This window comes from Chiroxiphia lanceolata, chromosome 7, assembly GCF_009829145.1.
Source record: "Chiroxiphia lanceolata isolate bChiLan1 chromosome 7, bChiLan1.pri, whole genome shotgun sequence".
NCBI lineage: Eukaryota > Metazoa > Chordata > Aves > Passeriformes > Pipridae > Chiroxiphia > Chiroxiphia lanceolata.
Window position 1 is genome coordinate 39,939,147 of NC_045643.1, and position 26,236 is coordinate 39,965,382.

General features: G+C 38.4%; 1 protein-coding gene across 6 annotated transcripts; it reads left to right on the top strand.

Moving 5' to 3' along the window:
• Positions 1-61: 61 nt before the first annotated feature.
• On the top strand, positions 62-25,567 carry MARCHF7 (membrane associated ring-CH-type finger 7). 6 transcript variants are annotated; one of them, XM_032692749.1, is made up of 11 exons: positions 1,041-1,239; positions 5,803-5,959; positions 10,477-10,635; positions 12,737-12,899; positions 14,525-14,659; positions 16,311-17,424; positions 17,687-17,856; positions 19,094-19,203; positions 20,587-20,700; positions 22,487-22,535; positions 24,451-25,562. In XM_032692749.1, the coding sequence occupies exons 2-11, from the start codon at positions 5,813-5,815 to the stop codon at positions 24,474-24,476; spliced, it is 2,187 nt and encodes a 728-aa protein (XP_032548640.1). In that variant the 5' UTR covers positions 1,041-1,239; positions 5,803-5,812; the 3' UTR covers positions 24,477-25,562. The 6 variants fall into 6 exon arrangements, with proteins under 6 accessions (XP_032548638.1, XP_032548639.1, XP_032548640.1 ...); XM_032692750.1 differs by lacking the exon at positions 22,487-22,535 and having other exon boundaries at positions 1,043-1,239; positions 16,311-17,102; positions 17,271-17,424; positions 24,451-25,567; XM_032692747.1 differs by lacking the exons at positions 1,041-1,239; positions 22,487-22,535 and adding an exon at positions 62-167 and having other exon boundaries at positions 24,451-25,567.
• The last annotated feature ends 669 nt before the right edge of the window (positions 25,568-26,236 follow it).

The following is a 26,236-nucleotide window of genomic DNA, read 5'->3' on the forward strand; positions in this document are numbered from 1 at the left end:
CCCCTGCCTCGCCCCCCGCGGGTCCTGCCGCGCCCCCGCAGCTCTCGCGAGAGTCGGGCGGGCGGGGCGCGGCCGTATCTGGCAGCGGCGGTGTCGCGGCCGCCATTGCACTGCGGGTCCGGCGCGGCGCGCGCGGAGCCGCTGCGGCTCCGAGCCCGCCCCGGCAGGTGAGTACGGACCGTCCGCGGCGCCCGCTGCGGCCCGGCCCGGCCGGGCCCACGCCTGCTGCGGGGCCTGGCACGGCCCGGCGGCCACGCGCCAGGGCCAGGGGAACCATTTTGTGCCGTGCGGGGCCCGGCCTCGCCGCCCTTCCATCCGCTCTCGCCCCCACGGCCGCTTGGCTCCGCGGCCGCTTTCGGAGCGAGGCCGTGTGGAACACCCCCGGTGCCCCCCGAGCAGCCCCTGCCGTGCGGGCCGGGCCGCTCCCCGCGCGTGGCGGGGACGGTGCGGGGCCTGGCGACTCTGCGGGAGCAGCCCCGCTCCGCGGCACCGGCCGCTGCGGCCCGGGAGCCGTCGGCATTCGTAAGTATTCTTGCTGCTCGCGGGGCTCCTGCGGGGCTGCTGAGTTATTTGTCAGCCTTTCTGCATCGAAGGTTGAGAAAATACTTCGAATGAAGAATTGCACAGCCTCAAAGACACGCAAACTCCATTTTGTTTGTCATGAAAACGTGATTGTGAGTAAACACTGAGGAAGACACGTGAGCACAAGTAGCTTGGGAGAAGGTCTTATGAGTAGTTTTATCTTAGACCACACAAAAACATGTAGATGTGACAGTTTGAGTCTTAGGTAGAAGTGTCACTTCATAGTTCCAAGTAGAAGACTTGGATTTAGGAGCTGGTAGTGAAGCTCATGCTTTCCTCTGATAGAGGGTACAGGAATGCTTAAAAGCTTAAAGCTAGAAAAGTTAGTAGAAATCGTGGAAGCTGGTAAATACTTTCCTTACTGCTAGACAAGACTGCCTAAAAGCGCTCCTTATATATCAGTGGAGAAGGTCAAAGTAGAAGAGAAATATTTGCCGTCTGTTATTTTTATCTTTTGAAATCGCGTTGCTTTCCCACAAAGAGTTCTTGAATCTTTTCTGTCTTTGTTATCTCTATCCATGTCTGTGTTAGGTCTAGTTGATGTTTTATAATGTCGTTAAAGGGATGACATCAAGAAGGGCAGGACATTTGAGCTGTGCACTCAAAATAGGCTGTTCAGCTCCACCTCCTGTTACAAGTTGGTCATTTGTTTCACAGGTATGACTTTAAAGTTTTATTTCAGAACTTGGTTTCTGACTGAGTCTTGAGAGGCATCACATATTATTCTAGGAGCCACTAGAGTTTCCAGATTTTTTTATGAGGTTTTGATTGCTAAGTAGTGTAAGATGGCATAAGTTGATGAAATATGTTGCTTTGGTGAGAAGAGTGCTTCTCATCCTGCTATATCCTTTCTCATTTCTCTGTTGTTGGGTACCAGAGTGAGTACAGTCAAAACAATAGAGAAACCAGAGTTATGTTTTGCCAGGATAGTGTGTTGAGGTTACTCAGTGAAGGACACGACAGGTGTGATATTTGAGTAAGATGTTCCTTTTCTGTTTGGCAGCGGCAGGCTTTTTCATCAGTTCAGACTACAGCACAATTTCTATTCTTATATTATTAGTATTTCCTCAGAGAAGTAGATTAAGTTTTTTGGTCTCACTACCTTCTGTGTAAATGGAGTTGACTACATTGTCATTATAGAACTCATTACAGCGTGTTAATTACCACTTGGGGTTTGTTGAATTCCTGTGTGTGTGTAAACAAAATGCTTGAGGTTTTAGTTTGAGTGCCTTTGTGCTCATTCAGGAAAATCCTTAAGACGCTGATCCTGTAAAAGGGAACCATTCTCATTCTGAAATACTGTATACAAGCACAATATTCCCCTTGCAGACAAGTACTAGTGTGGCTTTAATAATGTAATTGATTTTTATTGTGAGACCATTGTCTGGTTCTGTCCTGTGTTCTCTGATAGCTTAGCATGTTCACCTTATTTGTGACCAACCCCATTGCGTTACCATGATGAGCATAAGCCTTGTATGTGTTTTGGGTGTATTCAGCTGAACTGTGAAGAGAGTTGCTTCTCAGGCTTTCAAGGTACAGTGCTTAAAATGCTTTTCAGAGAACTCTGAACACCCCCTGCCAAGAGACCCCTTACTGGTGTTGGTCACCAGAGTTGAGATGCCTAGATCTAGTTTTATCTGGCTAGTAAATTCATGTCATGGCTCCATTGACTTCAGTTGCAGCTCTGTCCAGCTGGGTAAGACAGGAAAGGCTGAAAGAGTTGGGGCTGTTCAGCCTGGGGAAACCTTATTGCAGCCTTTCAGTACTTAAATGGGGCCTGTAAGAAAGATGGGGACAGACACTTAGTAGAGCCTGTTGTGATAGGACAAGAAGTAATGGTTTAACTTTGAGGACATTTTTTACGATGAGGGTGGGGAAACACTGGCACAGGTTGCCCAGAGAGGTAGTGAATGCTCTGTCTCTGGATATATTCAAGGTCAGGTTGGACAGGACTTTGAGCAACCTGGTCTGGTTGAAGATGTCCCTGGTTATTGCAGGGGGGTTGAACTAGATGGCCTTTAAAGATCCCTTCCAACAGAAACTATTCTATGATTTCTGCTCACTGGATTGCAAGTGAATTTTATGATGGATGGCCAGAAATTGAAGAGCTCTTTGGTTGTGGTTTTTAAAAAAATTAAATCTTAATTAATCTGGATGACATGCCCCATATCACTGAATCTTTGTTGAAAGGCAAAGGTAAAATCCAGTTTCCTTGAACAGAAGTTCTTTGCCTAGACCATAAGGCCTTTTATTCAGCGTCTTTTCACTTCTGCATCAAACAAGGCAGGATTTCTCTTGCCTTTTCTTGCGCTACTCCAATTGATCTTTATAGCAGATCTTTATAGCAGATTGTTTGCTGTCTGAGATCAGTACTGCAGAAAAAATGTGCAGTTGTATTCAAGAGGTTAACCATAATGTGTATGCATAAACTGAAATTAAAATCTTGCATTTTCTAGTGTACTGCCTTAATCTTATTTTAACACTTTTTTTGTGTATGTAGTTTCTGCAAGATTTCTTTACTTGAAGAAAAATAATATTATATAGATAATATCATCCTGACTTACTAGGGTTAAAATCACAGCCTGTGCTAATTTACAAGATTAGGCCGATGGATAACATTGTCCTCTAGGGGTTACCTTAGAAAGGAGAAAATTAGTCTTGTGCCTGTGTGTGTCTGAAGAAGTAATTTGCTAATTTTGGACTCCGTTTCAGCTTCTGGAGGTAGTTGGTTCTGGTGTCCACTCTTCCACCCTATCCTTTTCAGTCTGAATGCTTGTGTTTTGTTTGTTCCGTGGGTGGCAATTTTATCAGTATTAGATGATCTCTAATTTAGTCTTGAAGCTGTTCTTACACTTCTTTATCCTCCCCTGGTTCATCTAGACATTTTCTACCAGTAAGAGCTTCCATCCCTTCTTTTTGAACCTTTGTGTTTTCTATATGTGTCTCTGTCTGACTTTTATCTATATTATTTAATTTGTCTGGTTCCACACCTATCTGAAACAAAGTGATTCAAAGTGATTCAGAAGTAAATTGATCCATAATAAAGGGAATAATACTGGCACTCTGTCAAGTACTTAATAGTACAGAATTGGATCTACTCTTCTGTGTGTCTGTTCCTTATATTTTATAGTACAGAATTGGATCTACTCTTCTGTGTGTCTGTTCCTTATATTTTATATCAGTGTAAAACACAGACGACCAGTGCTTTGAGTGTCAGATGTCATCAAGACGTACAGCTGTCCTGTCCAGCATACACTGTGACATTATTTTAGTTTCACAGTTTGCAACTTTGATAGTTACTTTTTCAAACTCAGTGCAGCTTCATCCAAGTACTAGACTTGCAGTGCACATTATGGCAGATTACTCTGAAGCTTAAATTACATTACAGTTTAGGATTGCTACATTTTATTGCACTGAGGATCCACCTGAAATGTTATAGCTTAGATTATTAGATTTTCCTTAATTTCTTTTAAACTTCCATGATTAACAGTTTCTTCTGAACTTTGAAACACTGCTTAGAACATTCTTATTGATAGAGCTGCGTTTACAACTTGAGAATTGCATAAATTGTTTAATATTTACCTTGGGATTTAAATGTGATCTGGGAAATTTAATTAATTAATTATTTCAGGTTACTAATGCAAAGTTAGACAGGTGAGAATTTCAGATTCCTGACCAGATCTTTTTTAACTGATGATGTCTCTGGTGAATACTAAGGGGTTGCTAATGTCAGAAGCATGGTCTAGAAGCTGATATGCTTCTCCTTAATACAACCCAGTACACAAAAATAAACAGTTCCTTGGTGTGCTTTATATTTTAAAAGTCCTACTTGCAGGATTAGGCATTTAGGCTACTTTGTGTTTTGAGGACTGTTGTAAAGCTGGCAACTGAACATGCAGGAGAACAGTAGTTAAAAAAGTCCTCTGTTACGGAAATTAACCTCAGCTGTCCCAGCTGTTTGGTCAACGGAGTTCTGTACAAACTGGCTTTTGCCAGGTACAATATGTAATGCAGCATGACTTTAGCAAAGATTAGAAGCCCTGAGTATGTGAACTCAACTTGAAACTGCAGCCAGACATGAGGTACATCAGGATTGATGCAGTTGCTTTTTGCAGACAGTGGCTGAACTGTGGAAAAAAGTGTACTTTGCTGATGGGTAGGGTTTTTTCAAAAATTAGTAAAGCTTACTCCTATTCTTAGAAGGTTAAGCCAGAATTTTACCACTTCTGCAACTCACCTTGTACCAATGGAATTCTTGGTCATCTGTTTGAGTTGATAGTTATCATGCTGCTCTTCACTGTGTACTCAGTTCACATGCTATGCAGTACTGTGCCACTGAGGATACTGCAGTTCTCTTAAATTTTTTATTTTAAGAGCTACCTTTTGTGGTCTGATTCTTGTCTGTACCATCCTGAGGAGGAAAAATCTGTGCATATAAGCAGGCCAGTTAGGTAGCTATCCGGAGTTTTAGAGAGACACTAACTCAAGATACTATTTCAAGGACGAGGTTGACTATGGGGTCACTTCGCAGGGGAAAAAGGCACCAGCATTTCTTTTGAAATGCCTAGAAATATCAAAAGAGCAAATAAATACTCAGCGAGTCAAAGTTAAATTTATATATGCACCTGTGAGATAGCATGTGCTCCTTTGCATATGTTAACTTGCATGGGAGTTATCCTTGGAGAAGTTAAAGGCAGGGAGACTGCAGATATGGTTTTTCTCGGGGAGGTGAAGTTTCATGACTTTGACCCTGAAAAATAAGTCTGAATATAATTTCTGCAAGTATTGAGATACAGTTCATTAGCAAAAATGTAATATATAAATTTAAGAAATCTGAGTACTTTCTTCCTGACTCATTTTGTGCTAATATGAATGCCGTGGGGTTCTTAAGGGAATATATTTATATATTTTATCTGTATATATTATATATATGTATATAATATTTATAATAGTAAGAGTATATTGTAATAAAATAAGTATAGCAAAAGGGGCTGTATTTCTAGTTTTCTAACGTGGAACGGGAGGAGATGTAAAGGAGAGGTTACAAAAGCTAGGGTGAGAGCTCGTTTCCCCATTTTACTGATGCACAGTCAGACCAAAGTGCTGTGTATTTAATACTCGTATGTGAGTCATATTTATGTTACACTCAGAAAGACTGTGCCTGTTTTGCATGAGGTCCCTGCTTATAGGAGAAAAAATAATCAGTGTGTCCTTGTACAGGATACAAAGAATGGAGTCAAAACCCTCAAGAATTCCTCGCAGGATATCTGTTCAGGCTTCCAGCTCTTCCCTAGGATCTAGGACATTGACTGGAAACAGTTTAACTGGTGCATATAGTGCAAGAGAATCTTCATGGAGATTAGAATCTGGATACCAGGTAATGTGGTTTTTTTTCTTTTTGTAGAGTATAAATTAATTTCAAGTGTTTTGGTTTTTTTTTTTTTTAACCAAGAAAAGCCCCCAAACTCAGACAAAAAAAATTCTGAAGTACAAGAATTTAATAACCAGGGCAGTGACAGTAATCTGTGAACTGGTAGTTCTATATTTCTATTTTTACCTGCTCGTGTTTGTAGCTGCACCTTTAGAAATCACCTGTTTGATGATTGAAGGGGCATCCTGATACTGTGGATCTGTTTTGGCATGAGTCACTGCCATTGTAAACCTGGCTAAATGGAGTTTTCTGTTGGGGGGGTGAGGTGAGGGTTTTGTTTGAACTTAGGTGTGTATAGGACATTACACTCCATGTGTTGATGATGCAGAAATTACAGGACTGTGTTTTGAGTTAATGAGGCTGTGCCTCTCTGCAGCACCTCCTGTGTTTGCGTTTTGTGAAGGTGAGAAGAGGAGCTTTAGGCTCCCCTCAGCCTAAACACTTAGCATGTCAGTGTGCTGGTGCAGCTGGGCTCTGTGTGCCATAGACAGGACTGAGGGAAAGGCCTTTGGTTGGTTCACATGCAGCGTTTCACACTGACCAAACTGCTTTTTTGGGGGCAGGGAGCCATGCTCAAGAGGAAGTGCTCACACTGTGCAGGTACTTCCACTTTTGGAGGAGTATTATGGGAAGTAGAGATTAAACTACTTTAGAAATTACTTTGGGCACTTGGAAGACACAGATAGCAGTTCAACTCAATTACCTTAGTAGTTCGCTTCTGCTCCTGTCAGCAATTCTCACCTCAGTGTTGGGCCCAGAAATGTAAGCCCATTTTGATCTTTGAAATTGCAGAAACTTAACTCTGTGATTAAATGTTCATATTTTTTAAAAAAGTCGTTATGAGTTTGGTCCCTGCTGACAAGCTATCTGGACCGTTGTGTTACATAATGCCTTTTTCAGAAACAGTTTTACAAGTAATGGAACATTATTTTTAGCACAAGTACACATATGTGTGTTACGTTTTTGTTATCCCTGGCATACACACGTTCATTAGTATATAGGCTATAGGGAATGTGTAAGGGCAAGCAATCATCAGTTGGTTTTGGTTTTTGGATTCCCCCGTGTTTTTCACTGGCTGTTTGCTCCGCAAAACCAAATCAAACAGTCTTACTCTTTTGTAGGAATTTATGGACACAGTCCACGTGCAGTGTACATATACTGAAAGCTGTTGATCAGAAGACGAGTCTTCAGCTGAACTGCTTCTGTGAAGTTTGATGTGTTACTACTGTTAAGAAATTTTAACACAATGTACCTTACATTATTTAGTTTATTACACAAACTGCGACGTGTTCACTGCACTGCGTATTCTTTTGACTATTTCCTGTTGAGCAAAGTGCTTCTAATCTGAGGAATGATCTTTATAACATTTAGGGGAAAATATTTGTATAGAAGATTATGTTGTATCCCTTCTTTCCACTCTCAGTTCATAGAAGGTAGTCTGAGACCTTGTTACACAAGACTAGTGCTTAGTGATAAAAGCATAGGGAGGCTCCCTCTCTTGACTAACCTTTGGTACTTAGAGAGCAGGTAGGAACAAATTATATTAGTGCTTGCAAGTTAAGACTACAGAGGCTGGGGCATGAAGAAACAAATAGTCTAAATAAGATTAAGTCCAGTCAGATAGGAATGGAAAGGACAGGTGTTTTCCATTTGTTAATCCATTCAGAAGCCTACCTTAAAATATTTAAGAGCTACTTCAGCTACCAATCATTTAAGATTTGTCGTTCATAAGAAAAAATGCATAACTATCAATAATGCTTTGGGTATAAAGATGAAAGGGAACTTGGGGATTTGGCTTTTAAATACAGAGTAATTTCTGTAGAGAGAATCTTTGATTGTAGCTTAACTCAAACTTTTGGGACAGAGCAGTCAAAATTTGAGTATTTGGTTTTGACTAGGGCTAAAAAAATAAGAAAGGTTTCTATTGTTCTCTTTCCATTTTTTTTGTATAGGTGTGAATTCTTGTATGTCATGCATTTCTGAGATCAGTCTGGGGACTAGCCTCTGCTTGTCTGAGGAGGCAGAACAAAGAGGTTAATTGTAAACTAATCAGATGTATGTGATACAATGTTGTTTCTAGGTGATTTACAATATAAAAATCAAATTAGTGTAATGGTATGAGAAAAAAATTCCTATGCTTTATGTTACAACATAGTAAACATTTTGTGAGAAATGAATTTTAATGTGTTTTTTTTTTTTAATGGCAGGATAGTGTCAAATGTAGTCTATAAAATTGTTCTGAATGTTTTTCCCCATCACATTTTTCTGCTACTTAGACCCAAGATCGACACCAAAATAGACTACATTAGGTAGTGCTTTAATTGTTAAGTACTCACCAGGGGTGTTAACTAGTCTTAAAGTGAACTGAAGGAAGAAAGCAAACAGATTTTTTTGTTGTTGTTGTTCATTTGCTTTGGGTTTTTTTTTGTTGTTGTTGTTTCAGATATAGCAATTGGTTTGAGGATTCCTGACATCATACCTGATAATCTGCTTTCTCTTAAAGCCACTTTTTTGATTCCCAGTTTGTTGCTTTTTTTTCTCTCCGTGTTGGCGCTGGGACATCCTTTAAAGAAATGAGCCCATGCAGAGGTACCTCAGCTCCCAAAAGCTGCTTGGCATTAGGATGGTATATGATGTAGCTCCATGACTGGGCTTTCAGAGCTGTGCTGGTCTGAGTGTGGTGTTCTTGAATTAGGGTCTTTAGCATGGTGATCCAGACACTTAAGAAATTCTCACATCTTCAGAATCTAGCAGTTGGAAAGAAAAGGGAAAGGCAGGTATTTCAAGATCAATTAAGTCTGCAAGTATGGCTCATAGTAAGAACATTTTAAGAGAGCTTTACTTTTATCTTCAAGTTGTTTAGTCTTCTGCCCATAGACTGATTATCCATATGTGGAATAATCTGGAAATATGATGAATCCCACTGAGACTTGAAAATATGAGGTTTAATTTTGCTTGTGAGAACGATGAGCCATGAATATTTCTTCAGATTTTTAAATCCCAATCCTATGATTTTTAAGAAATGGTGACAGCAACTACTGTGTTTGTAGTATTAATAGTGTGTAGAAAGAGAATGGACAAATAATCACTTAGAAATGCTTCTTAGTGTTAATAAAATGGTTGGATTTCTGTTATTTCTATTGATTTTATTAATCTCAATGATTATTCTATGGAGCAAATTAAATTGCAGTGTCTTTCCTCAGTTATCATCTCTTAATTGAAATTCAGTGTAACTGGTAGCCTAGAGCCTCGTCCCTTAGGTTCTCTTAAAGACAGACATACTTTTATGTTAAATGGTTCCTGTTTTAGGTATTAGAAACTTGCCTCAGTAGCCAAGGGGAGGATTAGAGCTCTTGATTTTGGAGGAGAAAACACAAAAAGAGAACAGTTATGGTGATTGCCTTGCAGACTTCCTCAGACTTCAGATAATTTGAGCACTTTGTTCTCAGGAAATGCAACAAACTCTGTTTATTTGCAGGACTGTTTTGCCAAACAGTCTAAGTCTGTTATGCATCTCAAACTGTGGAATCAATATTTGTGTCTGAAATAGGCTGCGTAACCCATTTACCTTATTCTGAAACCCCAAGTGGTTTTATACCCAGTGCTGTTCACTGTTTTATGGTGATCTTCAATGTTAGTGATTTATAAAAAGCTTAGATGCATAAAAGTTTCAATTTTGTAATGAAAAACAGAAATTTATTATTGCTGCTTGCATGAAATGTAATTGGAATTAATAATGATTACTTTTCAGTCCTTCACTACCAATAGCATAATGATAGATCATTAGAATAGACTGCAGAGAAATAAAAACCTTAAGTAGTGGTAAAAGGGAAATGTTTAAGAGTTGGAGAAGATACTGTGTAATTTGCAGGAGTGTTTTTAAGGTGACATAGTTTACATTTGCTATACAATCTATTTTCCTTGGACAGATCATGCTCCTTATATAAAAATAATTATCTGTTAGTAGGCCCCAAAATATTATTTTTCTTTTTTCCCCCCACCTCTTTGCACCACTCTTTTCTATATTAAAACCGATGGCCCGGACAAGACAAGTAGCTTGCTTTAGTGGCCAGATAGGTGCGTTTATTGTCATGGAGACTTCTACATGTGTGGGGTTTTTTGCCTAACACTTGAAAGTGAGGCACTTAATTCTGCCCTGTTGTTGCAGTATCTAAGCTGGGATAATGCCTCGAAAGCCTTACACTTTTTGCTGTCTGACCAAATGAAAGGACAGATGAAGGAACTGATCGTTGCTATGAAGTACTTTAACTAAAAAAAATCTTTCCTTTTGCCAGTGCTTCTCTCTTAAGCCTGTTTCATTTTTTGACTATCCCTTGGGGTTTCTTACTAAAGGTTTCCAGATGTGGTACTACCTCCACTTCCCTGTATTTTCAATATTCAGAGCGGATACTGAGTTGATTTGTGAGTTACGAGATGCATACAATAAGTATGTTGTTCTTCAGGAACCCAGTGTATTGAATAGTTCCAGTAGAGACTGGGGAATTGGAGAAAGAGATACCTGCGAGACTCCTTGGAAGCTTTCAGTGTCCTCTCCAACCCGCTACTCAGGGACACTCGATCATCCACGTTCTGGAAGATTTTTGGGAAGCAGGAGCAGATTGGTGAGAACTGTTAATGTGTAATACCTGAAAAAAGTATTTAAACCCAGGGTTTTGCTTTAGCCTTCCCAATCTGACAAGCAGCTAGCAGAGGCTCATTGTAATGTTTCCGGGTAAGTACAATATTACTAAGCCAAGATGGAGCAAAAGCTAGAAGATAGCAGTGTTAAGAAATTATTCAGAGGATAAAAATAGTAATGCATATTAGTTTTAGTAAGAGTTAATAAATAAATTTGAAGCAAGTGGCTCTGCAAATGTCCATTTAAAAAGAAAAAAGGAGGGGGTGATTAGAACCTGATACATGTTACAGTCCTGTGGATGGCAACATTAATATTATTTATACTCAGCTTGTTCCATCAGGTATTTCTAGGGGGTGTGGGTTTTGGATGGTACCAGTTCTGTGAGTTAACACAGAGCTGGTGGGTGTGAAGACCTGCTTTAGGAAACTTAATTGTGGAGGTGTAGTTTATAATCTGCTTGTGCTTACTGATGTGCTGCTTACATTATACTGTGAAAGAAAATGGAGGCTTAGTTGTTTACATGAGATTCAAGGCTCAGGCCTTAACAGCTTGTCATAACTGGTTTCCAGAATGTGCCTTTGTAACTCCAAAAATAAAGTAGTTAGTTTGTGCCATACTTATACATTGTAGAGTGACAGTAAAACACTTCAAATTGCTGTAGCAATATTAAGGTGGGAAAAGCAGAAAACTGTAAGCAACTTTGATGGGATGGTAGTGAACAAGTAAAAATTCTGCTCATTTTCTGGATACATAAGAGTGTTCACATCTTTAAAGAGATATTTGTTTTCTTAGTGGCTTGTAGGTAAAGACACTGAGATAATGGGGAGGGAGGAACTAGTGTGCACGTGCTGGCCTTCGGGGGAAGCCGTGGTCAGTGTACGTAAATGCAAATGGAGTCTGTGGTTGTAAGTGGTCTACATACCTCTAGTTTAATTGGTGCTATAGAGTTTTTAAGATGAAAATCTTTTTTTCCCCCAGTAAGGTTAATTCTTCTCTTAAATGAAATTTAAGGAGTGAACATTGCAGAAGGCATTCAGAAACTTCCACTTCTCAAGTAGTAAACAATTACAAAATAAATGATTCGTTAAGTAGAGGATTCACGAGGGAAAATAACCTACCCTTGTACTTGGTTTTTGTTGTTAGTTTCTGTGTCTCCCTGTCTATCTTTTATGATGGGATGAGAGAAATACCTAGATACTTTTTATTTTGAAAGTGTTGTGGCTTAAACTTAGTGAAAACCATAATAAAATAACACCCCACAGCTATAACATATACTCCAGTTTGGTTGATCCTTAAAGGAGCTTGGTTGTAGATAAGTTTTTGGGGAAGACAAAACAGTTCAATTGAGCTTTATGATTGATCTCACCTTTTTTTTTTTTTTTTTTTTTTAATATATGAGAAAATAAACCTTAAACATTTCAAGTAGAAAATGAACACCTTGGCTGCAAGTAACTAGACAAACAGCTTTATAGGCTATCCCAATTTTTTTTCTAAGTACTGGGGTACTAGTTTCTGAAAACTGTTTTATTTCAGTGCTGTACGCTGCAAAAATTGTTTTGTACCTGTTCTTTACTCTGAACTGCTTCAGTAGCACTTGGGCTTATTGTAATCAAAATATACCTGTTTACTTGAAGCTCACTCCTTAACTAATTGTATTTTAGGTTGGTAAAAAAGAAGTTGGAATGGTTAAACTGTTAAATAAAACAATGTTGCTGATCGATTTTGGCTATGTCTGGACAGCAAGATTATGTTCCCTTGGAGATCTGTAAAGCTGTATTTGATTGTGTTGATATTCTTGGCCTCTAAGATCCTATAATATTTTCCCCTGTAAGCCACATCAATCTATAAAGGAAAAATGATATTGAATGTCGTAGGAACTGGCTTTTGTTGGTAGGACTGTATTCAGTAAACATGGAAATACTAATCAAGAGTGCAAGCACAACTCCTGGGTTATTTTTAAAGAAAAGGGTTTTGTATCTAAGACTTACTCTATACTATTTTTGTGAGTTTTACGTTATGTACACTTTTGTTCAGTGTAAGCCCATCTGAAATACTGTGTAATTTATTTTTTAATGTTATTTCAGTCAGCGTCTTCTTCCTCTCATTTTACATCTGGGTGTTACGGTGAGTCTGAGAGAACTCAGGGAGCATATTCAAGACAGCAGCAAGACAGTGATTCGAAGAGACCTAAGCTATCTTATACATCTACCTCTTCTGTGAGAAGTAATGGCTTGTCTGCCTTTTCAGGTGAGAGGTTGATTACTTGAGTTGAGTTACATCACTGTTGTCTGAGTAGTGAGATCAGGTTTTATCAAGTTTTAAAAGATTTGCTTTGAAATAGTATGCCTTTATTATTCTTAAATAATAAAACCTTATGCCTATCGGAAGAGTATGTTCATAATGACAGCAGTATCCCAAGTACCAAGAATGCTCTTAACATGGTCTTTTGAAAACCCAGCTGTACTCATGTAATTTCAGAATTATTACCTGTACCCATTCCATTTGCAGTAAAGCTGAACCTCGTGGCTCGAATATGTCTTAATTGGTTAATATTTCAAGGAAAGAATGAGTGCAGCTGCTCTTATTTCATGAGTCTAATTGTCTTGGTACATCAGTGTGTGCCAGGGAGCGCAGAAAAGAAACCTTTACCATATTTAGCAATATGTTCCAAGCACAGTGTCATGGCTGGTTAGAGCACTGTGGGTAGGGGTCAGGGAAGAAAGTTCTTTTTTTAGCAGGGCCTAAATTCATTCTATAGGCCACTCAAAAAGAAATTTTCGAAGAACTCTTCCATGAAAACCTGAGATTTTCATTAAAGCTATCTTAAAGTAAGTTGGTGAAACTTGGATAGACAGGATTTAATCAATATGCCAACAAAAATCTAAAGCTAAAGAAAGTAAAAACTTACAAAAACTTACACTAAAAGTATTTCTAGAACATTTTGAACATTTTGAAACAGACCGTTAGTTTCATTCAGATTACCCTTAAGAGCATGGATTAATGTTATTTTTATATCTCCTTATGGAACCTCACAGCCATCCAAATAAAAATAAGTTCTTGCTTAAAACCTAGTATTAATGATGCTTTCTTACTCTGTTAATAAGATGGCAACTGTTAACATATCTCACTGTGGAGTAGGACTGTTCGTCTTTCCATTTCTAGATTGGTCGGTCATTACACTGCTGACCAATGAATGCTTAAATTAGATTTCTAAGTTAGCAGTGAACAAAATCAAGGTGAATTTTTCAGAACCATTGAAGAACATTCTTTTGGAACAAGAATTTTGTTCACAGCTGAAGTGTGTACAGTTCCCTATGTGGTTGTTGAAGCTGTTTGTAGAAAATAAGATCCCTTTTGGCACTGAATTGTTTTACTCTGTAATAAATACAGTATTAGTAATTGTTCTTAAAGTTGTGTCTAAACTTCATTTAAGCTTCAGCTGTCTTTGTGGAAAATGAATTTTAGAAGCAATTAAGTAGCATCAAGTAAAATGGCAGCATTTACTAAGTCTCAAGCTGCTGTTTTTGCTATATTGTGAAACCTGTGTAAGAACTAGCTACCATTAGGAAGCAAGATGCTACTTCTCTTCCTCCGCTGTCCTATATGAATGTTAACAGGTCTGACTCTTCACAAAACTATTATTACTTTTCGTTTGGTTTAGCTTTCAGAACTAACTCACTGCAAGATTAAGTGCGTGCCAGGATCAGCAGAGTGCTGCTTATTCTGGGCTTTATATTTGCCACTGGCCACTTAATCAGTGTAATGGTAATGTTAAACTCACTGTTGATATGGAATAACAAAAATGCATGTGCAAGTGCCAGCTTTAATGGATGATTACCAAAATAGGGGATTTATTTACTTATTCTTTCTAGATTCCTCATGGAGATGCAGTAGGATTCCTAGATCTTCATCAGTGATGCGAAGAGAGTTAGAAAGACGAACAGATCTGTCTGTTAACAATGTGGTGGATCCGACCTACAGAAACAGTGACTTTTCACCTTCAACATGTATGTATTGTGCAACTGAAAGCTTGTAAACCTACAGTTTGTGTATGCCTTCTAGTTTCTGAACATGTTTGTAGAATCACAGAATGATTTGGTTTGGAAGGGATCTTTAAGCTCATCTTGTTCCAACCCCCTGCCATGGTTAGGGATACCTCTCACTTTACCAGTTTGCTCAAAGCCACATCCAGCCTGGCCATGAATGCTTCCAGGGATGGCATGTCCACAACTTCTCTGGGCATGTTAATATTTTACTCAAAACACTCAAAATATCTTTTTAATTTTAAGGTATCCTTTTAAATAAGGTTAGTTGGCCACTTGGCATGCATTGGCCAAACCACCAAAGGATGTATGAGTGGTCTACCTTGTAGATGCATTCAGTCATATGAAAGTGGTATGGGTGCTCACCACTGTAACTGTGTGATTAGTTAGTAGGGCTCTTTTCTACTTTGTGTTAAGATCACTTTGTATTTAGGTATGGGAAAAGAAATAATGTTAATTTGACCCAGGAAACTTTTTTCTTAAAGGTGCCCATGGTATATTATCTCTTTTCATTAGGGTTCTCAAATGGGTATTAGGGAAAACCACTAGACCACTGAAAATAAAAAGGAATGAACAAATACTTCACATGAGGCAAGAGGTTTGTCTCATGGCAAATGCTGGGGCTAGTAAGGACTTCTGTGCTGTAATTTTCACTTTCTGTTCAGCATGTTGTGGCCTTCTAGAGTTTTTTCTGGGGAAACTCATCATCAGTCTCGATCTACCACCTTTTGCAGATGTATTCAGTGGTGGGTTTTAATGCAGAAATTTAAAAAAATGTCATTTTTATAATTATAGAAGATAAGCGGAAAAGCTAAAAACTGTTTCCAGATTTCAGCCTGCAGTCTTGCCTCAGCGGAGGAGTATGTTTTAATGTCATCATACTCTACACTTCTTTATTAAAGTGGACAGTTCAGATTACCTAGTAGAGCCTAATGGGAGAAGTGGATAAGTGAACAACCTTGCTTTGTACTGTCCATGCTGCATTTCTAGCAGTAGTGCTGATATTAAGTGCTATAAAAATAACTTGTGACTGTGTTCCCTACTGTGTAATCAAAACCGTATGGTGGATGCTTGGCATCTGTGCAGATGTTTCTTTAGTTAGAATCTGCCAGATGCATAAACCTCAGCTTCAGCAATAAATGGTGATTGCAATGCAGAACCCATAGAAAAAAGTTACCAAAACTACAAACATGAAAGGTTTCAATTCCGGAATCAGAGAGAGCTTCTGTTTCCTACCTTCATCTACCTATGCTTGTTCTTCCTCCCCCCTTTTCCCACCCCCAGCCCCCAAATCTAGCCATTTGAGGAGGGAGACTAGCTGATTTTAGCCACCTCAAATGATTCATGTAGTGTTAATTACAGTTCAGCTGCAGTGGAATTCTTCTCAGTGTGTTGAGGTACTTAGTAATTACAGAAAATACGCTTGTAAGAATTGCAGAATGTTTTGGGTTGGAAGGGACCTTTAAAGTCCATCTAGTCCAATCCCCCTGCAATGAGCAGGGACATGTTTAAGTAGGTCAGGTTGCTTGGAGCCTTTTTGAACCTGACTGTGAATGTTTCCTGATGTGTTAGAGCACATAATGTCATAGTGTTTTCCTCTGCTTTTCTGCAACAGATCTTCAAGACAGGCCTGCCTCTTCATATGCAGAGGGAGCAAGACCAAAAGAAAACTCCTTAAGCACTTTGAGGCTGAATGCGTCCGTGAACCGCCAGTTGCCTTCTGATCATCAGCCATCTTTTTTCAACAGAGACTCTAATATGAGCTCTTCGAGATCCAGCTATTCTTCGAGACAAAGGAGAAATGAATTGGAATTTCCCCAGAGGAGTGTGCAGCCAGCATTTTCGCTTGCTGCCATTAGAGATGAAACCCCTTCAAGTGGTTCTGAAAGGGTTTTATCTTCCCAGAGGTCACTGAATGAGCCTGCAGCTGACAGTGAAGGGAGGCGCACAACCAGGCAGCTGCTGTCCCGTTTAGCATCTAGTATGTCATCTACATTTTTCTCTCGAAGGTCGAGCCAAGACCCATTGCATACAAGATCATTAGGCTCTGAAGAGTCAACGGTGGTCCCAAGAGTTCAGGCTTCTACTCTGTCGAGTAGTAATGGAGCTGCAACTCCGGAAGTTCCAGGACTTCAGTCATCTGAAGCTTCTCAGGGGTTTAGTTTTCTTGGACGAAGATGGGGCTTATCAGCAGTTTCACAGAATCGCAACTCTGACTCAGATGGGGAAAGCTACAGACCAGACTCTGAAAGTAGGAGCACGGGATCCTGGTTGTCATCCTCTTTGAGGAACAGATGTACACCTCTCTTTTCCAGAAGAAGAAGAGAAGGAAGAGATGAATCCGCAAGGATCTCTACCTCTGATACAACTGCTAGATCACAACATGTCTTTAGAAGGAGAGAGTCAGGTGAGGAGACCTCTCTTGAAGCATCAGGTAGCCCTCCTCGGGCTTCTGTTAGCAGACCACCAACACCTGCAGTGTCTGGTATTTCTAGAGCTACTGCCTCCCCACCAGATTCAGCCCACAGTAGAAGAAGTTCTGGAATTCTGCCCGGTTCTCTCTTTCGCTTTGCAGTGCCTCCAACATTAGGAAGCAGTCTATCTGACAATCTTATGATAACTGTAGATATTATACCCTCTGGCTGGAATCAGTCTGATGGACAAGAAAGTGACAAGTCTAAAGTACCACCTTCAAGAGATCCAGAAAGACTCCAGAAAATTAAAGAGAGGTAAATTAGTAACTTTTTTTGAGATAGTAAAAGGTACCTGTCTTAAGGTGAGAGGGCTTTCTGCACTTGTGACTTTAAAAGAAAACTTTCCTTCAGAGCAGGCAGCAACTCAGTCCCCTGTCACCTGTATTCTCACTTCTGTCTTTAGAGAAGCTCCTTTTAATCTTCTTAGGTTTGAGAACAGTTCGATAAATAGAATTTTCATTATAAAAATCTTTCATGAAATGTGTTACAGCGTTTTTTGGTATTCCTTCCTATTCAGCCTGCTTTTAGAAGATTCTGAAGATGAAGAGGGTGACTTATGCAGAATCTGTCAAATGTCCTCTGCAAGTTCTGACAACCTTTTAATAGAGCCATGCAAATGCACTGGAAGTCTGCAATATGTTCACCAGGAGTGCATGAAAAAATGGCTGCAGTCCAAGATTAATTCAGGTAAAGCAGACTAGACCAAGGTAGACTTCCGGTTGTATAGGGAGGCCTATCAGAGGGATTGCACTTACTGAGGTATTTAGTTGAAAAATGAGCAGTGGGGACAAACAACAGTGTGGCACTTCCAGACTTGCTGTGTGTCTGTGCAGCTCCTCATGTGAGTAGTTCCAAGAACTGTATTTGTTGTTCAGAGAATTATTGGGGTTGTCTACTAAGGTATTAGACAAAATCTAACATTGTAGAAGTGTAGCTTTAGAACTACTCTGTCACTTTGGTGGTACAGCTTGGGGTGGAGTTTGCTCCCCACCCTTCCTTATGAGTATGGTTGTGCTTTTTTGTAAGACTTACATAGCCAAGCTGACTGTAGCAGAGCGATAAGAATTTGAAAATCCAGAAATGTTTTTCAATTGTAACTAGACTTAAGTACTTTATTTTTTTTAAACGTACTAGCTCTTGCTCAAGGCACTTTAAAACTGCTTGTTCAAAAACTGCTTCAAAGTGCATATATAATTTTTTAAGAAACACTTCAGACATTGCACACTGGGTAAAAATTTTTGTAATAAATTGATTAACCAGTTTGTAACTAAGTTATCTACAGTATTCTTAAGACTTAAAAATAGGTGGCTCGGTGGAAGACACAAAAAGCATGGAATACGTTTTACCAAAGGAAGGTGCTAGCATCTGTTTGCTTTTTTACTCAGTATCAGAGGACATGCATCAGAGTAGGGATGTATTGGAAGCCTCAGCCTATAGAAGAAATGAATTTGAATTTAACTCTATGTAAAGACATAAATCCACCATCAACTTGCTTTGTTCGTCTTATTGCTTGTGGAGCAGCTTGTTTTAAAACTGGTACTTAAGACAAAATGTTACTCTGACAAAATAACTTTAAACTGTTTTGGTAGATTCTTTCTTACTTTTGTGTGCATTTGGATTACACGTTAGAATTCAGAAAGCCCAAGAAGTGATTTTATGCCAGACTTGCAGTAAGAGGCTTGTCACATCCAGAATGAATGTGAGGCAAAATAGGTGCAGCTGTATAGAGAACAAACATTCCACAGCATTTAAAATCTGACAGTAGCAGATGTCACTACATTCATGTTAGAGGCTTTCTTTTCTTCTAACCTTGCTCTGCAAACTAAAGCCAAAAATTATACTTAGAGTTTGCAATGTTTATATGATTGTGTCATAGGTTGTTGAATCTTGACACTGAGTTTCCCTTTGCCCCCCTCCTCACCAGGTTCTTCTTTGGAAGCAGTGACAACTTGTGAATTGTGCAAAGAGAAGTTGCATCTGAATCTGGAAGACTTTGACATTCATGAACTCTATAGGGCACATGCAAATGAACAAGTTAGTATATTTTACTTAATTTGGTAAGTGTTGGTTTAGTGCTGAGAGGGCAGCCTTCTTTAGAGAAGGCAAATGCATCTCTATTTCAGAAGGACTGTTATGCATAGAAAGTAATGTCAACATGGAACAGATTTTTCTCCTCAATATTCAGACCAATTCTGTCTTCCTGCTGTGCTTCCTATAGCTGAGCTTTCAGTAAGTGTAGTGTTTCTTTTTTCTTAGTTGCAGATCTGCCATCTAGCTTTGCAGCCCCTTGTCTCTGTCACATAGGTGCAGTGTGAATTCTATTACGATTAGATTGAATTTCACATTGTCATGAGCTGTCTTTGCTTTTAGCTGCTTTTAGCTAAACACACTTAGCAGTTGTTTTAAATGTACCATTACAAACTTTTTTTGTTTCATTAAAGTGATAGAAACTAACCTATTTTCTAACAGCTTCTGACTGCTCCTTCAAGTTGTTTCCTAAATTAAAAATAATCAAAGGCCCATTAGTGTTACTCTTGTTATATAAAATACATTATCTTAGAACTACTGGATTGTGTAGTATTAAAAGTGAGTAAATAATACAAAGCTGGTGTTTTTAATTAACTTTATTCAGAGGGTTTTCCTTGTTCTCTGGGTTGTATTCTGAGAATATATAAAGACTAATGTATAAGCCTACCTCAGAAGCTGAAAGAAAATACCAGGTGATATCAGTTTTGGGGCAAAACATCAACCTCTAATTTTTGTTATTATTTAGAGTAAGTTCTTACCCTAGTACTCTGTCACTCGGGACAGACTGAAATTTTCTTGGCTTTCTTGAGGGTACCATCATCTTATGTTTTAATACTACTGATTATTGGTTACTGTCACTATACTTTAATAGAAATAAGAACTTTGAAATTTTTTCCTAAAGAGTTGACTAAATTACCTGTTCAGTGCTAGCATTTTTAAAGATTTTCTTTATCTTGGGGAAAGGAATTTCTCAAAATATTTATAACATCATAGCATTCTTAAAATATATATATTCCTTTGTTTTGGCTTTCTGTAAAGCATTGGAATCACGGAGAAGAAGCCAGAAATGTTCATTAGTTTTATTTTTCTGAGTGATATAATACTCTGATTCTTTCCTCTAAACTAATCATGCTGACTGAGATTTAATTTGTAGAACTCTATTTATCTTCAAGGGTAACATGTTAAATCTGGGGTGGGTGGGAAGAACCAGAAGTATAAACAGCTTTTCAGTAATTAAAATTTTTTTGTGTTTAATTTCCCTAATTCTCTTGGAACAAGTAGAGATAAATATATAATGATTCCAGTAAAATCTCATTCTTATTCTACTTTTCGAATCATATATGCAGACATATTACTGACATTCTGAATGTTTCTTTGATCTCCTTTAAGGCAGACTATGAATTTATCAGCTCTGGTCTCTACCTTGTAGTGTTGTTACACTTATGCGAGCAGCGCTTTTCTGATATGTTAGGAACTGCCAACGAGGCCAGCACACGTGTCAGAGTAAGTATGCAGTGATTTTCTGGCAGGGATTGTTACCTCGAGTGACATAGGAGCTAGATACCCAAGAAATATGCTTTTTAAAAAACTTTTAGGTCTAAAATGGGCTGGGCTTGTCAATGCAGTAACACTGTCTTTAATTTGAAACTGGAGGTACTGCGTTATTGCAGTTACTGTGTTGCAGAATGCTTTTTGTCGAGGTTGTTGGTCATTCGTTGGTTTGCATGTACGTTGTCGTGATTGTTGTGAACTTAGGCAAAACTGGAAGGTTAACCTCTCCCTGTACAAAACGTGCAGTTAAGAATGTTGGACTACCTGATTTAATTTTTCTCATTATGCCAGTCTACATTGCAGAGGTCTAGAACTTGCAGTGGTTGTCTCATGGACTATGCCTAAATCTGTACTTGACTATGAACGTTGTGAAACAGACCATAGCTATAGTAGGACTTTTTGGCATTAGTCCAGGCTCCTGTTAGTTGTGTTTGACTGTACTCTTGTGACTTAAATGGCTTGGCATAGAAACCTGGTAAGTGCACATTTTACAAGTAAGAGATCAACATACAGAGTTCTTTCTGCATAGTGACTCACTCAGAAATCCAGTATTCTACGTGTTTATTTGATACTAGATAATGAATCAGCGCTCTTTGTCAACTGAGCTCCTTGAAAAGCTGATCATTTCGGGTTTTTTTACTTGGATACAGAGAAATGACAATATTAAGCTTATCCAAGAGGTATTGGAATGGTTGACTGCCAGCAGGCCTTAGGCCATTGGGGAAGAGGCGGGACTGTACTCTAATCTTTGAAGGTCTTAGAACAGTGGTCCTCTTTTCTGTGCACTTCTAATGTAGAACTTGTATTCCACCGTCCACAAATGAAATGTGCAGTTTCCCTGGTGCGAGTGTGGAGATATAAAAGACACATAATCTAATAGTAGCCAGCATCCAGTATAGTACAGCTTGAGTGTATTACAGAAGTTGTTTTTACTGGATTTTCGTCAGAGGAGGCATTACATACTTCAGTGTGTGACACTGCATTTTAACCCAGTGAGAGCACTGATGCTGCTGTTTGATACTGAGCATACAAGTAAGCAATGGTGACTCATTTTATCTGCTGTGTCTCAACATCTGGACTTCAACTGAAACAGTGATGTAGATTGCCAGTGATGAAAGAAAACCACTTGGCTGAGACATGTTATTCCTAGGGATTTGGGGGTTGGGGTTTGATACTATATGCTTCCAACATTAAACTACCACCATTGTCTAATAGTAATCCTGGTCTTAAGATTCTAAGTGTAAACAAAAACTTTTAACTGTATTCATGCATTTTTCATTAATCTCATTAAGTCAAAGGACTCTGTTTTGTCATAATAATAGTGAATTAAATAAAATGAATCCAACTAATGCAAGTCTTTACCATGATTGTTTTTCTGCATTACGGTTTTTAGGTATGGTATTCATTAAACTGGCACTTGTTTATATTTGCTGCTTTCAAAACTGATGTGTTTTACAGACTGTAGAACATGAAGATGATACCACTAGCTGCTACCAGAAACATTTGACATAGAGTGGAAACTGAAATTACTGTGCAGTAGCAATTTGAAGTCTAATGTGTGGGGATTTATATTAAATTTTGCATTGATTTTTGTAAGTTGGGCAAATGGGTTAGGGTAACCGATATATGGCATGAAGCTTTGGGATGTAAAAAGTGAAGAAAACTTTGCTAACTTGTTGCAAATTTCTGCAGATACCTTTGCAACTTTTAAACTACTTTCTCTCTGCCTTGTTTCTAGTTTATTAACCTTGCAAGAACTCTTCAGGCACATATGGAAGATATTGAAAGTAGGTGCTTCCCCTCTTCCCCTCCTCTCCCATTAGATCAACTCGAAGCTAAATGAGTACAATCCTGCTTGCCAAGATTCATGATATGAACATAATTACTGAAAACTTTACTTGACCCAGCAGTGTTTTTTCCATCATCAGTAGAACTATTCCGAGGGGGAACCGGTTTTAATTCTCCATGATTAATTTCCCAACAGCATAGAATTGTTTAGACTACAGAAGTGTTATCTGCTAGTGATTACAAAATTCCTTACTAGTTACAGTTGGTTATTGTAATTCTAATAGTACGTAATTAGGGGATTAGTGGTGGACCTTCAGGTTGTTGCCTTTTACAGGAGTCTTAGCAGGAAAGAAATATTTAGAGTTGAATTTCACTGCATTTAAGTTACATACTTCTTTTGCCGTTTTTTCCTCTTCCCCTTCTTTTTTTTTGCCTTCTCCCTTTTCTTTTTTCCCTTCACATGCACTTTTTGGTTGTTTGGATTCCTTGATCAGACCTACCACACCTCATGAACAAGATGTAAAGGTTGCCAGTTTTTCATAAAATTCTATGCTCTATACAGACCAACAAAATGATTCTTCCTAATGCTGTCAGGCTCTGTGTTAGAGAAAAGGTGACAACATTTGAAAAAAAAAATCAAAAATTCAAAACTTTATGCTGACTTCTGGTAAACATATCCTGGATCTATTTCTAGGCATGATGAATAGGCAGTAGAAGGGTAGTTGATCTACCTTTTTTTTCCCTAGCATGCGCGTGAATGTCTGTTGACATTCAAAGTTTGTATATGAATTTTCACTGCATAGGATGCATTTGAAGTACTATAAGGAATGGGGAGTGTGTGTGTGTGTGTGTGTGTGTGTGTGTGTGTGTGTGTGTGTGTGTGTGTGTGTGAGTTTTAGTTCAAGATGAATATTGCATCAGAGCAAGGTGGGCTAGAGTTCTGAATTAATTCTCAAGTTATGTGCATCCTTATTAGAGTAAAAATTAACCTTAATGAGTGTCATTTTACACCTTAATTTAGTCTATATTTGATTCAGCCTTTAACTTGCAGGTGAGGAATACTGAGTTTTAGTTTTATCACTGATGCACTTCAGTTACATTTGTCTGCTAAGAACTGAAGAAGCAAGGAGTCAGGCTTTTCTTTCTGTATTCAGGGGTGGAACAAATTACTTCAGTGTAAATACTTTCTTGCCTGCAGACTTTGCTTAAGAAGACCTACTAAATTCCTGTTACAGACAAGCTAATGCTTTGCAAACCTGATGTAGATGTGTGTACTGACTTTTCTTTTGTAGTCGACAAGTATGTATTTGTCTCTTTAATTCACCTTGCAACAACAAAATCCTATGCACATGTGGGCTTCATGTTCATCTTGCATATGGTGAAAGAACAAGGCTGGAGAGAAAAGCTGCTTCCAAGTAGGCCCAAGTTGCATTAAGCAACATATATATGTGTATATATTTAAAAATTTCAGAGTCTTTGTTCAGATGGCTGAATCTTTCAAGATATTTTAGTATCCAAATTGTTAACTTTGTGAGTCATTTCTTTCCCTGGTGTTGGGTGCTGCTGTCATGTATTGAATATATCCTCCTCTGACTACTGTTGGAATTAGCCACTGTAAACACTGCATAAAAGTTGAATCTCTGGCTTAATTAGGTTTTCTTCCTTTTACTTTGAGGAAGAAGAGCAGGAGGACACTGCCTTTTGTACTGTTGAGTTTTTATTTGAAAATGCTATATTTTTCAGACATGAGATGCATTTAAGAATTAATCTATGTGATTACACCAGGTTTGGGTGGGTATTACAATCTGTCATTTATTATTATAAAATTATCTTTATTTCCTCTGCTTATCCTGAAGTGCTTTAATTTCAAAGACCTTTGTCAAGGCTTCTGATTATACTGTGTTGTTCCAACAGCTTCTGAAGATGATTCTGAAGACTGATGCTGGTAGACCTTTCATACTGCAAGAAACAAATGGAATTGCTGCAGAAGTGCTGAACTGGCAAGAACAACATCAACATGCATTTGTTTTATTCCTCTCCTTAGTAAAAAGTGCATTGAATATCCCCGTAGTTTTTGAAGCGTTGTTGAATTCAAAATAAACTGCTGCACAGTGGAACTCTCAGTGGACTTGAGGACTACTCAGCATGTGTGAGGATTAGATACATAGAAAGCAATTTCCCTTTTTAAATTATGAGGATGATGTGCTTTGTTTTGGAGGACATCAGACTTTGAATATTTAAGGAAGCTTTATCTCCCTTTGTGTTTCCTTCTTACTGTAGTCAGATTTCTGGTTTTGTCTTACCGAGCTTTGCTCCTCTGCTGGCACTAAGTGGTTATAGTGGGTTTCAAGGGGAGGGGGGGATGTCCATGTACTGAAATAGGTTTTGTTTGGGTGTTCTTAAATGCCTCTTTTGCCGCGTCATATAATATCTGATTGCTTCCGTTGTTAAGAAATGAACAGGAGGATAAGCAAGATATTGTAGAAATTGTTTGGGGTTTGGTTTATTTGAAGATTATTATTTAACTCAAAAAGCAATAAGAACCTGCAGTGGTCTTTTAATACTTGGTGATGGCTTTTTTATGTACCAGTTTGGAAATTGGAGATTATATTTGATATCATGTGGCTGTTCCATTATGGAATATTGCAGGTGTAAACTCTTGCATTTCAGCATCCCTAGCAGATATGCAACTTGATAAAGACCTGAGGTTGTTCAGTTTAATCAGAGTTTTTTAGATCCCACCTTCACTGTTCAAAGCACTGGTTATCAATGTGTTTTCTAGTGTTGTCACTTCTTTATAAATAAAGACAAAAGAGGTATGCATCTCTACTGGTATTGTCCATTTTATTGAAACATGGATATCTACCAGAACTTACACTTGAAAACATAGAAAGCTGTAGTCTGTGGTATATCTTTACTAATGTTTATAAATTCTTATGCAGATATTTAAGATTGTTTCTGACCGTTTTGGATTGAAATGCTTTATATGAATGGTGATACAATAAATTCTCATACATGTATTGGAATTGTATTTCTTACAAATTTGTTAGTTTTTTAATTACCACAGTAACAATGTATCTGCAACAACTGCAATATGTTGAAATGCCATGAGTGTAGTTTATTGTTACATTATGAAAAACTAATTTGTGCAGAGGAAAGGATGTGCCTTAACAGCTGAAATGAACTCATGTGATTTTTAACAGTTAACTTTGCTAGTATTACATGATGGCCTATCATCTGTAAGATTTGAAAGAAAATGGAGTGCAAATGAAATGGCACGTTTCTGTGCCCATTCTGGTAACCTTGGGCATTGGAGTATTCAGTGCCAACACTTTAGAAGTATTATTCCAGCAATTAGTTGAAATGGAGCTGAGACATTTATCTGAAAAGTGAAGGTCCAGGCATGTGTGAAAATGTTTCTAACTCATTTCTGAAGAAAGTGAATTGAAGTTTATAATAAAAATGTTCAATCCTTTCTGAGTTAGTTGGTAGAGCTGAATAAAATGTCGTACAGTGAAGCAGTCAGTATTTCATATGCACTCAATACATTTAGGGTTACAAGGATGAGTTCTGATAACCTAATAAATTGATGACTTGAAGGATATTTTTAATTTTTTTTTTCAGTCCTTGTAACAAACAATGTTCCATGAAGGTGAGCAATGTAAGTAGCTCCACATACAAATTTGGTTGAAGTGATACA